The sequence below is a fragment of the Panthera leo genome, chromosome B1 (assembly GCF_018350215.1).
Source record: "Panthera leo isolate Ple1 chromosome B1, P.leo_Ple1_pat1.1, whole genome shotgun sequence".
Taxonomy (NCBI): Eukaryota; Metazoa; Chordata; class Mammalia; order Carnivora; family Felidae; genus Panthera; species Panthera leo.
Genome location: NC_056682.1, coordinates 41,810,644 through 41,826,152, shown reverse-complemented (window position 1 = coordinate 41,826,152; position 15,509 = coordinate 41,810,644). Strand labels below are relative to the sequence as shown.

The 15,509-nt window shown below is 39.6% G+C and overlaps 1 protein-coding gene across 1 annotated transcript in view; it reads right to left on the bottom strand.

Annotated features, from left to right (window-relative positions):
* The window catches only part of ZMAT4 (zinc finger matrin-type 4), a 254,802-nt gene extending 240,295 nt beyond the window's left edge, over positions 1-14,507 (bottom strand). Inside the window, exon 1 of the mRNA XM_042936666.1 lies at positions 14,406-14,507. Within this exon, the coding sequence (XP_042792600.1) occupies positions 14,406-14,507 (102 nt within the window). The remainder of the gene's footprint in view (positions 1-14,405) is intronic.
* Positions 14,508-15,509: the final 1,002 nt, after the last annotated feature.

The following is a 15,509-nucleotide window of genomic DNA, read 5'->3' as shown; positions in this document are numbered from 1 at the left end:
GCAAACATCAGGGATGTTCATCACCGCTCCTAACTCAGAAGAAAACATTCAGAAATAGCTGCAAGTCAGCACCTCAGAAGCCGGCACTAGTTGGCTGACCTACATATAAGCACATTAACCAGTATGTCCTTCTGCACACACCACTGTCACAGCACAAGCTGGAGACCCTTGCAGTTTCCCACATGAACATTCCCAGAGGGCAGGATAAGACCCTTCTGAATTCCGGAGTCGAACCTAAAAGTCTGAGTGTGCTGAAAGAGGGGAACAGGGTCACCTCAGGTGCTTCCTATCATTCAAAGATTCAGGGGATGGCCCTGGACCTCAGGACTCAGCGCTACTCTTTATTAAAAAGGGCATGTGTATCTCTGCCACATTAATATTTAGCTAGAAGATTGCTTTTCTGAGCAAACATGCTTTGGTCTTTAAGGTGCTAGTGTAGTAAACATGACTTTGTATTCCTTTATCAGAAATCATTTCATGAAAAATTCTAAATGCCATAAAGACCAAGCGACATCAGATTAACTTCAAAACTGCGTTTCCTCCTCAACTGAATCAGAATATTGATTAGCCCATAAATATCACCCACCAGTGTCTTATCTCAGGCATGCCAAGCCAGTCCAAAGACATTTGCGTTCTTCAAGTACCAGAGCTAAGGGATCTCATGCTTCTTTAGTGGCTTCAACTTATTCAGCATTAGACTTTTAATGATTTCTTTCCAACGTAGTCTTGCCTTCTCACTGCACACAAGTCTCAAAGCACACTGACTTGATTAATTCCTTGCACAGTGACACAATCAGATTAAAACAGCTTTTAAGCTAGGAAAACCTCATTATCATATAGCGTATTCCTATATGCATTTGGATAGGGTACGGGTCAAATCATGTCTCTGGATCATGAGATTTATGTAGACTGAAAAGCAGACACAAGGCAGTAATAGTCAAAAGGGTGGGGGTTAGATAGGTCACTAGCAAAATAAAGAGGATCCACTATGATACTTTCCTTTAAGAAAATAATTTTTTTTCCTTTAGTTCAAAGGAGACTATTAAGGGATCACCTGAAACAATAAAAATTTCAATAAAGAATGTTAGAGCACTTTACAAAGAAAATGTGGTAATGAAAATGCAGCTTAAGGGTGAAATTGGAAAAAAAAAGATAGCATATTTTGGCTTTTTATTACAGGATATTTAAGAGACAGCTTGGCAATAAATGTTAACATCTTTCTAATGGTTGGGAATGCAGTTGTATAAAGCTGAAAACTCACCTTGACTTATTGACACAGCAGAGTTTTAACTTACACTGCTCATCCCCAGAGGAAATGCACCACACTGCAAAAAAAAGTGCTTAGCCTCACTCGATAAATGGAGGTAGGTATGAGCTACTGTTACACAGCCACATTAGGCATTTTGACCCAGGGGAAGCAGATGGAAGGGGCAACCAAATCAGTAAAGAGGAAGGGAAAGAAGGGAAAAAAAAAAGTCAGAGGGGAAACAAACAAACAACCCCAGTATTCATTATACCCCTTTAGGTTGAAATACAGTGAAGAAAAAAAAAGAAATTAAAAGCATGGCCCTGTGGGGTGCCTGGATAGCTCAGTCAGGATTTAGCATCCGACTTCAGCTCAGGTGATGATCTCACAAGTTCCTGAGTTCAAGTCCTGCACTGGGCTCTCTGCTGTCAGCACAGAGCCCACTTCAGATCCTCTGTCCCCCTCTCTCTCTGTCCCCTCCCCTGCTTGTTTGTTCTCTCTCTCTCTCAAAAATAAGTAAATAAATAAATAAATAAAAAACATGGTGCTTGTCTTCAACATAATTACAGTTTAGTTGAAGAGCGATGATCAAACCTTAGCAAAAGAATAGGACTGAATATATATATTATTAAGAACTAAATTGCACAATTATATATGTGCTCATGTGCTAGATGTTAAATTTTTTTCTGAAATTTAATATGGAAATTGACTTAAAATGAAATGGATAGATATCCCTGCTTCAAAATGACCCAATACTATAAAGATACCAATTCTCTTCAAATTAATTCTTACATTTGATGGAATTTCGATACAAATTTCAACTGAGTTTGTGAATTTGTTCAAGCATCTATACAAACAACAAAATTATACACTGTGTAAAAAGCTAAGTCAACTCTGCAACAGAAGAGGAAAGATAGGACTTGTCACTCTCAGATATTAAGACATAACACCAAGGTATGGTAATTAAGTATAGCATGGGTGGGCCCAGATGAAGATAAATAGAACCACAGAACAGTATTGAAAGGTCTGATTTGGGGTCAAGTACGTGAAGAAAACTAACATATGGTAAAGTTGACACCACAAATTATGAGAAAGAAGGGGTTGTAGATGGTGGTAGGAAATCTGGTGAACTGTACACAGAAGAATCAAAGTAGATTTCTACCTTATATGATACATAAATGCAGGCTCCAAATACAATTAAAGATGTGAATATAATAAATAGAAGTGTCAAATTAATAGGAGCTAGAATATGTAATGTTTTTGTGATCTATTGATGAGAAGAACTTCTTAAACAACATGTAAAGCAAAAAGTTTGTTAAATTTATCACATAAAACTTGCCAAGCTGGGGTGCCTGGGTGACTCAGTCAGTTAAGCATCCAACTTCAGCTCAGGTTACCGTACGTGACTTCGAGCCCCACGTCAGGCTTTATGCTGACAGCTCAGAACCTGGAGCCTGCTTCGGATACTGTGTCTTCCTCTCTTTCTGTTCCTCCCCCACTCACACTCTGTCTCTCTCTCTAAAATAAATAAAGATTTTATATATATATATTTTAATTAACAAGCTAAACAAACAAAATTTAAAAAGGATATCATGAACACTTTTAATAAGAGGACCGACTAGAAGATATTTACCATGCCTAAACCCAACAAGGAATATATGAGGAAATCAAAAAGAAAAATACTAGAATACCAATAGAAAAATTGATACAAGATATGAACAGAAATCACAAGAAAAGGAAAACAAAAGGACTAGAAAGTATACCAAAAGCTGTTCAAACTTTCTAATAATTAGAGAATGGTGATTTCAAATAACAAGATATCAAATATCAAGCAGATTAGAAAAAAAATGAGAAAGCTGAACACAGCCAATTACCGGCGGAGACGAGGATATGGAAGCCCTTATGTACTGACCTACCACTACTAAACAAGGCTTAGACAAGCAAGTAATAATATGGCTTTTGATGCACAAGTTCTACTCTTGCCTCACATCCATCTCACATAAATTCCCACACAGGTTCTTTGGGAAACATTTTTAAGGATGTTTTTCACAGCATTGTTTTTATAAGGGGGCACCAGAAGCAATCTGAGTGTCCATCCCTGAAGGAATGAGAAATCAAAATATGATGAATGGAATGTCGTACAGCAATTAACAGCAAGAGGATTGACACCGTGTAGGAACATGGCATCTCAGAAACACACCATTGACTGAAATAGCCAGGTAAGAATGAGATTCACATCACAATGCCTTTTGTATACATTAAAAATACATGCCTACTCTGTGTATAATGACTTGCTTCCAAAGAGAAAAAAGAGTAAATTTACAGTGGATTAATCTGGCAAACACTACCTTGAGCTAAAAGATCAAGGTGAACATCAACAGTGATAAGTCATGTTGATAATACTACCCTTGATGAGATGTGACGAGAATGGCACTTCACCTCTGACAGCTTCCTCACCAAGAACACAGAACCCCATACGAATAGTGAGAAAAAATCTCCACTGAGGGTCATTCGACTACCTGACCAGTAGTCTTCAAAATTATCAAGGCCATCAAACACAAGGAAAGTTTGAGAACCTGTCAGTCTCTGGGATCCCACATGTAGGGTGGAATCCTGGAACAGAAAAAGGACATTTGGTAAAAACTAGGGAAATCTAAATAAAGCATGAACTTCACACTTTATAATGTACGTTATATAATAATAATAGTAATAATAAATATTATGATACATTACATATGTTAATAGCTGTGACAAATATGACATAGTAATGCAAGATGTTTAGGGGACACTGGGTCAAGGTTTACAGGAATGTTCCATACTATGTTTGCAACTTTTCTGTATACCTAAAACTAATCTAAAATGAAAATTAAAGTATACATGCCCACAAAGCAATACATATTTTAAAGAACACATATAAGTAAAAAACACATCAATCCTAATAAAAGGGTTACCTGTGGAGATGGGCATGAGGCATGGAGATAAAATGAGAGAAGACACTGAACGTTCTCATGTTACAGAAGAAGGAGCTATATTCTAGAAGGGTTAAGTTACTTTGCCAAGATTGTACTTACAACGTAGGCTTCTGACCTTGAATACAGCAGAAGCTCTTTTTATAACTCAGCCCTGCTTTGCCTACTCTGAGGAAAAGCTGAGAGTGAATTTACTCCACAGGCAGAAAATAAAGAGTGTAGCAGGTGAGCCAAAAAGGAGCGTGAACTTTTCCATAAAGTTGAAAAAAGGTGAAGGTATTTCTCTGGGGCTTAAAGCAAGTGGCGGCACCCCAAAGGGCTCTGAGGTTAAATGTGGGGGCTGGCTTTAGGGCCATAGAACACCGGGGAGTAATATCAAGAGGTATTGTTTAGGCAGAAACTGGAGAAGCTTAGTTTCCAGAAGATAGACTTATTAACACTAAGCGCAGAGCCCCAAAGAATTGATACAAACACGAAATGAGTAGGATTTCTTGGATCAGAATGCAGGGCAACATCTGAGGTCAGGGGTAAGGTTTGTGACTGCAAGGCTGGAAGAGGTCCTCTTGAGGCCCGGAGGAAGATGAGCAGCACAGATAGAAAAGAGTTTTGTTCTAGTTTTCCTATTTTCTTAGTAAAATCTAAAAACTGCCTGTAGGTTTTGCACAGTGAAGGAAGGAGTGTTTCTATATTTGAATCAGTAGAGAGTGGACATAAGATCCCTTTCAGCAGCCAGGCCTCCCAGAGACCAAGGATACCTGAAGGATTGAGCAAGGAGACAGGAGCCATAGTCACAGGAGGGAGCGATTTGGAGGTGGCATGGGCATTTCCTGATGAGATGCATTTACATCTTTATACGATCCTCAGAGAAAGTGATGGAAATCAAAGTTAGAAAAACTCTACCCCAAATTAAGTCATCTTAGTAAAAGCCTAAGAAAACTAATTAAATTCTCAAAATCACAGAGAAGGAGGAAAGCATGCTGTCCTCAACACCCTCTCCCATCATGAGAAGAAATACAGACAAAGACACAAGGCTTAGATCAACACTCAAGCCCACTTACTTAGGTCATTAGCCTTTAAGAATCCTCTGTCTGCTAATGTCTTTAAAAAAAAAATTAACAAGACCAGATGGCTTGGTGATGAGGAGGTCAGGAATGCGTATGTTTCCAAGTGAATGCTGGGATGGAAAGCTGGAGGAAAAACTCTCACTGTCAATAACAAACTAGTACAGACTGGGATCTGAAAATCAACAGACATGTAAGTGCCTCACTCAAAGAGCGTTCACAGGGAGAAAGTCTTTTTTATACCAGTTTTATCAGTGCTACCAAGGAGTCATCAGTCAATTCAGTAAATATTTCTGTACAAGTTATGACACATTCATGTAATGGATATCTATGCCCCAATTAAAACAAAAAAAAAAAAAAAAAACAAAAAAACGGAGGGTCTAGCATGTCGCCATTTACAGAAAATATATCAAAGGAAAAATTAAGTTTTATCTATATGCATAGAATATTTCAAAGAAAATTGGCACACTTTTCAACTGAGAAGGATAATTGGGGAGCTAAGGAACAGGTGGGAGACTTTTCACATTACACACTCTTTCATGCTTCTTCAATTTTGAATCTCGTGAATTTATTGCCGCTTCAAAAAATGAATAAAATGCTAAAATAAAAAGATTAAATATTTATATGTTTATACCCCACTATTTTTGTCTTTATTAAGACTTTAAGAATACAGATCAAGTAACATCTACATCTAATGCAAAAGAGTAAATAACTAAGAGATACAGATTAAAGTAAAACAAGGAAAAGAAAAGAATAGAATCCAGAGGTAAAGTGAGGACAGAAAAATCCTATCTAGAATACTGTCTAGAGGCACCTGAGTGATTCAGTCGGTTAAGCGTCTGACTCTTGATTTTTTGGCTTCGGTCGTGACCTCCCAATTCCTAAGATCAAGCCCCACATCAGACTCCTTGCCAACAGCGCATAGCCTGCTTGGGATCCTCTCTCCCTCTCTCTCTCTGCTCATCCCCTGCTAATGCTTTCTCTCTCTCTCTCTCAAAATAAATAAATAAACTTAAAAAAAAAGAATCCTGTCTAGTTGCTGGACATGGCCATGAATTTGGTGACGAAAGCAAAGCAGGAAACAAGATCAAAGAGTCCAGTACCAATAATAAACTAGCCTCTGAGCAGAGGAATGACCTTTCCTACAAGAGAGAGAACATGGAAATTTCTCTCAAACATCCATCTTTTAGAAGACACTGAGATACCACGCATTATGTCCTCAGCCTCAGCACACAACTGGACCCCTGCAGAGGCTGCTCCTGGATCACCTGTGTGTGGAGAGGGCAGGCCTTCAGACAGCTGAGGGATGCAGAATTCAGGGCCTGGCGGACCAGTGCCCTAGGCCCAAAATGGTAGAGCAGAAAAGAAATCCTACTCTTCTGACATGACACTCAGTACACAGGCCCCAAATTCCAAATGGAAAATCTCTGTGCTTGACCAATTAAGTCAGAGGAATTGGAGAGAAAATCCTTATCTGATAGCATTTTAGCCCCTGTCTTTTATTCATTTTTTTAAATATTTATTTTTGAGAGAGAGACAGAGTGTGAGCAGGGGAGGGTCAGAGAGAGGGAGACACAGATTCCGAAGCAGGATCCAGGCTGAGCTGTCAGCACAGAGCCCTATGTGGGGCTCAGACCCACTAACTGTGACATCATGACATGAGCCGAAGTCGGATGCTTAACCAACTGAGCCACCCAGGTGCCCCATATTCCCTTGTCTTTTAGACAAACAACATGTTTGTTTCTGTTTCCTACAAAGCACTGTGATGAATAGGCACCATCTTCATCGCAGCCCCCAGCCACTTTATTTCCAGAATCATTCCTGTTTCCTTGCCAAGCCTACCCCCTTTGGGATGCATGGGACTTCCTCTCTTCCTCTTTCTTCTCCACCCCCACATCATCCTCAATATCCCCAAAGCAGGTGCTAACCACCACATCCCCTGTAGTGTCATACACATAACATAGTGCACTGAGACAATGCTATGTGCTCACCAAACTGGCTCCCATTTCCTCCTGGGCACATAGCTAAGCTCATTTGCCAGCTCCCATATAGTCAGAAGAAAACACAATTAAGTTCTGGCTAGTGGAATGTGTGTGGACATGATGCCTCTTCCAGGCCTGGCCCCCAAAAATGTCCTGCACAAATCACTGACATTGCCCATCGTTTCCTCAGGTGCGAGCTGGATTTTGATACTCAGGGCAATGTCAGAAGCAAAGATGGTGGAACTTCTGTTAGCTTGAGTCTTAAATGATTACACAGTACAAAATCCCCCTCTGGCAACCCACAGTGGGCTATAATGTGAGCAACAAATCATTTTTATTTCTTTATTACTACCATTAGCCTACCTTGGCCAACATAGAAATGGAGGCTCTCCCATAACAAAAAACTTAAATATTTGACATTGACTTAGATGAGATGGATGGTAAGTAGGGAGGGTAAAGATATAGCAGATCCAGGTTATTCAGTGGCAAAACACTGGCAAAAACTATTGACTACAACACTGTGGAATGTAGACTACCTGCTTACTGAGCTTACAGTTCTTGGGGAACTAGATGGTTCTGTGCTAGGAGATCGTTACAATTCTAAAAGAACCAGAAGATGATGGAAAAACAGAATGCTTGCATATATGTTGTTGGCTACTAATTGTCTGTTATTGATTGCGGGTCAGGTTTTTTATGAAAGAATCATAAAATTATAAGAACTGTAATGTGTAACTGGCACATTAGCAGATAGAAATAAAAAAAGAGTTATTCTAGAAATTATGGACTTACTTAGAAAAGTCATTTATTTGCTAATTGCTTCCAGTCACCAAGAAATGAAAGATGTCCTATTAAAAGACATTGTGTGCTGAAGACCCAGTGAGACTTCTCAGTCGCACATTGTGACTCAGGACTTTGGCAAAAACTGGACTGAGGATGTGATCTTTCTACCTACTTTCAGATAACCTCAAGATGGCCACTATTAAACTGAAGAATAGAAACAGGCACAGAGACAAGGAAGGAATAAAACAAAGAAGACTCCTTGAAATTGTGTCTAGGAAAGAACTGTGTGGTGACAACACATGAAACTTTCTGAAAGAAAATAAATCAGAAGGCTTCTATATCACTGAGAGAATTGTATTACTAAAGCAATTATTATCTTGAATTAGAAAAGCTTTGAATATTCCATATGCCTTAAATCAGTCTCAGGAAGGAAGTGGGCTATGAATGCTGGCAGTTCCCAAAGATAGTATAGGACCCGGGATCCATTTCAGATGTGGTGATGACAATGGATGGTGAAAGAACTGTGGAGGGTAGATATAGGGGTCATTAAGAAAAATGGACAAGAAAGTCCTTCTCACAGAGGAAGATCAGAATCTATTCAGGGAACTCCCCCCACTCCTTGAAAAAAGACACTTCTTAATGCCTTCCCTGCAGGATGCCAGCTCTGCTATGGGCCAGTGATCAGTCTGGCTTCTTTTCTTCCTTTTTCTGAATCAGAAATGTTACCACTGTCCTCACCACTCTAAAGTAGAAGGAGGAGGGGTGACCTTCCTGTTTTCCTCACAGGCTGCTGAGCCCAGAGGAATCACATCGTATCTGAGGGAGAGATTTACTCCCTCCCTGGAGACTCTGAAATTTGAGCTGAACAAAGTGACTAGGTAGGGCTTGCGGGTGTTTCCATGGAGAAGGGACATGTACTCTATGTGTTAAAAGAAAAATGGAATGGATTTCTGGTGACTAGAGGAGTAGACTGTAACAGAGATAATCCTATGTGTTTGTTGAACTCATTTCATTTTCTTACACATTTAAATTCTTTTTCCCAACTTCCCCTGTAGCTAGGTGAGACCATGTGATTGAGTTCTAGCCAATGGAAGACAGCCTGGCTCCTAAAATCCACCAAGCGATGTCATATGCTCTCAGCAAATGAGCACTCATGCTACAGAGCACACTCTACCAACCCTTAACCAATGAGCATTAAGCACACACCATCTGACAACGTTTCATAGACAATGTGTGTGTTGCCCTGAGTTGAGAGTGTTCTTCAGTCTACTGTTGTTTGCTTCATGGTAGCCTCTCTATTAACCATTTATTTTGTGTTCCAGTGAACTATTTTGACTAGTAATAATTGATAAAAGATAAAATGACTGGACTTGCTGGAATAAAAACAATGGAAAAATATGAGAATAGTTAGAAACTTTACAGAAGCTCAAGAGTCTTCAATGAAATGGTCAAGAAACAGAGGTAAAGACCATTAGGCAATGGGGAACAGATTGAAGTCCTCTGACATTACAGAGGGTAACAAAAATAGTGTTAGCCTCGGCAAATGAGCCAATAATGGTATTAACAGCATCTGGGAGAAATTAAGCATGTCATGACTGTAAGAGGTTTGGAGAGACTGAAGCAGTGATTCTCAATGCACAGTGCAAAGAAGCATCTCCAAGGGAATCTTGCTATAAAGATCTTTTATTGTCCTCACCCAGGTAGCATTTGCATCTCCAGGAGCATATCACCTGCAATACCCAGGATGGCTGTTGACCCAGTGAACCCAGACAGAACTCAAGTCCAGTTAGTATGGCTGACAGGTTGCAGAAACATAACATGATACTGACCAACTACTCTCATACATAGAAAAGGAGTTGCCCAGCCTGCATGCTTACTCAGAAAAAAAGAAAAGGAAAAAGCAAAGTTGAGAAGCTATGAGAGATGAAGGGAGAAAAGTCATTAAAGGCTTAGTAGTAGAAAAAAATCATGCTGCTTTAATCAGCACATATGAAGAACCTCAGTTTTTACCTTGTTATCACTAACCACAAAGCACTTACATCCCACCTACTACCAGATTTACAGAGACCAAAAGGTCATCCTTTGGTTATTCCCCTGGATTAAGTAGAAGTTAGGGAAGGCCAAAGTTCTGTTGGATGACACTGAAAAAAAGTGAAATAAGAAAAATTGGTTTGTGTGCCTCTGTAGACTCTATGTCCCTGCTGTTTCCCTGACTAGAGAACAGTCCTGGACTCTGCCACTCCTGGGTGGCTTAATGGGGTTCATTTATCAAGACTGACATTACTTCAAGACTCAGAAATGTTTGAAAGGTTTTTCATCAATTTAGAGAATTGTCTTTCTTAGAACTACAAAGCCATCACCTATACCTTGAGGCCAGCTCCTGAGTACAGGTTGACTCCCAATGTATACCAATGCCTCTTCTGGCACACCCATCAATGCTTCCATTAAACTTAACCCACTGCTTCCCTCTACCAGTCCCCAACTTCAGCCTCTTCATCAACCTACAAGTGCCTACGAGCCACAATGGGTCAAACTCTAGGGTTGACACTGTAGAAGTAAATGAAGAAACTCAGTGCATGACACTTGCCTGCCTTCAGGAAGCATACAATCTTGTTTGAAGGTGCCAGTATACCTGAGTCATTGATTTTGCAAGGAACAATTAATTACACAGGAAGAGACAAGCAGCAGGAAATGGCCCATTTATGCTGACTTCATTGATTCTGCCTGACAAGAGTTCTCTCTTTCCTTCTAGATCACTCATTCATATTTTTCCTTTAGCTTTACTCAAGAAAAAAAAAAAATCCCTGTCTTTTTTAGTTCATTTCTCATGGCCTTCCGTATACAAATCCTCTTCTTCCTACACGCCAGAAAACTACTCACTCCTTCACTCATGCAAGCAACTCTTTCCTTTTGCAGAAAATTATTCTTTAGCCACTTAAAACTACAACCAACTGCTCAAGTGGCCTCACTAGAAAATTATTGCTAACCTCTATAACATCCAGGCATGTTGAAAGGCACACGTGAAAGCTTTCTCTTCCCCCTCTGTTTCTGTGCCTACTTGTTCTATTGACTCAATGAGCAGAGACAACATCTAATTATATTTTCCACCCAAAGATTAACATGTTATTAATGCTTAGCAAGTAAGAAAAATAATAATGTCTTTATATTTCCCATTTTTTCCACTTCAGGGTTTCATATGCAAAAAGAGATTTTAAAAGTATAGCATGGAAGTGTTTTTGGTCCATTAGACATATATTAGGTTTTTCTGTCCTCCTATACAAAGGTTCAGCCTTTTAAATGGGGCATGCAGCTATTAAGCATTAACCCATCTGTTGTGTTTTTCTCTTTTACTTCAAAAGGCTGGCACACTAGTTCCATAGCAAAAGTCATACCAAAGCTGTTTGTTTCCTAACAATACACCTTAACCACCACCAATGGACTGTCGTTCAGAAATGCTGTCAAGTTACCAAATGCTTAAGAGCCACAGGAAAGTACGAAGTCCCCTTTCCTTTACCTTCTGACCCCACGTGACCCTTACATACTACAGTGCACCTCCCTTCCCTAACACAAATCCTCTTCATAGCTCCTTGGAGATGCCTCTCATTCTAGCAACCCCTAAACTTAACCCATCCATCAAGGCCTAGATAATTCATGACATTCCCAACAAATCTTTCTTGGCCATAATAGCTCTTAGTGGTGACCTGCTCTTTAGAATTTGGAATATGAAAAAACCTAAAAAGTTAACAGCACTACATAGCATGTATCAGAAAGTCAAAGGGGCAGAAGAATTAACACTCTGTTTAAATCACATCAGATCAGCAGCTCCTTCAAAGCAGGCAGCAGAATTCTACAGATCACATCCTCAGTATCACACACCTATTTATACCACATTGAACCACCCATGGCTTTTCCGCCCAACAAAGTTTATGAGCTTCTTGGGGGCAGAGACTGTTTCTCATAGAGCTTCAGAATTCCCTGTAATAACAAATACTAATAGTGCTGGACACAGCAGAAAGTACACAGTGGATTCTTTTTGATTTGCCCCGTAGGGAAGCTGGGAATATTTTCTAGTTGAGTAAAATCAAGCTAAAGCAATACATCAGTGATAGAGCATTGAGACTCAGTGTGATAACATTTTCAATGACCTGAGTGGGATTTCACACTCATAGAGACCCACTCTTCATGCAATTTCAGCAGAGAGAGTGTATGTGGTGGGAGGGGGAAGATGAACAGGGTCAGATTATCAATTCTCAAATGGCCTTCAAGATCATCGGATGGAAGCCATCATCCTCTTAGAGATGAAAAATTGGGGAAGCCTCCTAACGGAAGCTGGTAAGACCGGATTGCTCAGGAGGTGTGAACCCTGTTCACATCCCCAGCAGCTTTGCAACAACCATGTGTAGTGCTGTTTGTCTTGGAAAGAAGTACCCCACCTCTGCCTGGAAGCAGGGAGTGAACCATCACTTAGAGTCCCCATCCATGCTTAATGGAAGTGTGTTGAATGTTGTTTTGATGATGTGTAACACTGTTAATTGCAGATCTATTTTGATTGCTTTCTTTTCTCTATCTCATCTATGCTACATGCAACAAATATTAACCCATTCTCTAAACAATTAAATTGTGCCACAGCAAGGATACAGAGTGGTAACAGGAAAACCTGTGTTCAAATAACTAAACCCTTAATTGAGCAGCTAAGATCTTTTTCTTTAAAAAAAATTTTTTTTTCAATTTTCTGGCATTACTTTTCTAGTTCAGTTAACAATAAAGCAGTGCTGGACTGTGTCACCAAGGTATTTTTGTTAACAAGCACTAACTATACATCTGTGATGTGCAGGCACTATTCCAGGAATTATGGAAGAGCAAATGAATAAAACTCTGCTTCTGCCCTCAAGAATCTAGTAAGAAGATTAAAACTGAACACAAAAAGTCTAATAAAGGGAGAACATAAAGGGCTAATAGGAAGCTATGGAATTTGAGAGTAGGAATGAACTCCCTGATTTTCCTTAACTGAGGAAATCATATTAATAAAAACCATGTATGTTTATAAAGCAATACCCACAAAAATTAGAAAGTTCTTAATATCAGAAGATGGATATCTTCCATTTTAGATCATTCTTTTGAGCTCACATTTACTTGTAACACTTGATTGCCTACTGACAAAAGAATATGCTAACTTTTTTTCACAGATTCTGATTTTTAAAAGTTTTCTCAGAAAAGCATGCTTTATTTGCCTGCATCAGAATATTGCTGCAATGGAGTTAATAATGAAAAGCAATATAATTTTGTATGTTCAGCACACTTTACAGCTTCCAAAGCATTTTCACAAATACTATTTCAATAGGTCTCATTTGGTCACCACAAAACCCCAGGAAGTACATGGGGTCAGTTTATTGTGTTTCTGGGCGTGTGCATGTGCATGTTAATTTTATTTTTTATTTAATTTTATTTTTTTATCGTGCACAGAGGAACCGGAGGCTCAGAGGAGTCTGGTGAGTGACAGTGACAACTGGCATTTGTCAGACTTGTCAGACAAAAAGAAAATTGCTGGCTAAGCCCTCCAATCTAAAATTACTCACAAGTTATTACACTTGAAAACTCGTGTTCCCACTGGTATATGTTCTCTCAGAAGGTGAATATGCCCTGGGCAGCACTCAGCATCTGGGGGCACCCAGCGTCCCCTTGTCCCCATGTGCGGCACCTGGTCCCCACCCAGAACATTGGCCAACCCTTCTTCTCTCATTCTCTGTTCTCAGTAGAAGATTAAAAGGCAACTATTTGTTCTTCCACCCTAAAAAGCCAAAGCCACTGAATCATGTCCTTCAAAAGTATTTGGATTTTAAAACTTTGCTACAACTTTACAGGCAAAGTCCTTATGCTGATAAACACATGTAGGGCAGCAGCCATCGTGTGGAAGGAATTTGATGCTGAATCACTGATGCTGCCATCTCTCTGCACAGTGATTAACAAAAGGCCTCTGAGCTTATCTTCAGGGTCATAGAAGGAAAGAGAAGCTGGCACTAATGCATCCTGCCCTGTGTCCCTGAAAGGAACTTCAGGGATGAGCAATGACAGATTTAACAAGTAGAGAAAGCCCACTGAGTCTCCAGGGGCTGAGGCACAAAAAAAAAGTAAAAATAAAAAGACAGAATCTGGGAAGCAGCCAGAGTCTGAGACTGATGTCCCTAGGCCTCTGTCCCCACCCCACACATGCACATTTGCCCCAGCCTGATCTCAGACTGTAAAGGCTCAAGCCCTGTGGCTCTTGAAACATGCCCTGAGACGAAAAGGATCTGTCCTCAAGTCCCACACCAAGTCTGCACCACTCTTTCTTCCACTGAAAACATCAAATGGGAAAAGCCATCCTTACCTCGTAATGAGCCACGCGCTGAGATTCGGATATCAGTTGTGCACTGCACACTTTGCAGTAACTGTCTGTAAATAAATCCTGATCGATATCGGAGGACTTCATCAGGCTAAAGGAGAATCAACAGAAGAAAAATGAGTCCACTGCCTTGATGTTTATGCAGGACATTAACTGTGTGCAAAAGCTAGGAGCACAGTAACAGACCCCATAATCGTAGCATTGGGGAGACCACCCTATACCTTAGGTGATACCATGTCAGTTAACCACAATAAGTGTAGAGTTTATAATTTTCTCATAAATGCCCAGCAAGACTGCTGGTACCCTACAAAATAGAAATGCACCTTTAATTTTCTCTTTCTGACAAATCAGATTTCTATCTAGTGCACTGCCAAGGATTTACGTGAGAGGATATTTTCATATGTGATTTATATTAACAAACCATTGTAAGCATTCAATACATGCAACATAAGAAAGAAGTTGAATGAATTCTGAGACATCCACATTCTAGAATACGATGTGCCTTCCAAATCCAAATGCAAATTAAATTCTTTTTTTTTTTAATTTTTCAATGTTTATTTATTTCTGAGAAAGAGAGAGACAGAGCACGAGTGGGGAAGAGGCAGAGAGAGAGGGAGACACAAAATCTGAAGCAGGTTCCAGGCTCTGAGCTGTCAGCCCAGAGCCCTACGCAGGGCTCAAACCCATGAACCGTGAGATCATGACCTGAGCTGAAGTCGGTCGCTCAACTGACTGAGCCACCAAGGCACCCTGAAATCAAATTCTTCTTTAAAGGAATGTTTAATGAAATAGGACAAAGTTTACCATTAACAACAAAACCGTTTACAACACAGTATGTACAGTATTATACTAAATTTGTTTTAAAATATGTATAAGTGCATAGGAAAGCATCCCAGGAAGTTTTAATAAAGTGTTAACAGCAGTTATCTTTCAGAGATTATAGGTAATTACTTATGTAATTTTATTTTTTTCCTACAATGAACATATATTATTTTTGTAGTCATGGAAAAAAGTTAGCTTTGTCAAGAAACTTATAGGCAATATAAAATTTAGTTTTGAGTTCGATAGCTATATTACAGAATTAAAAAA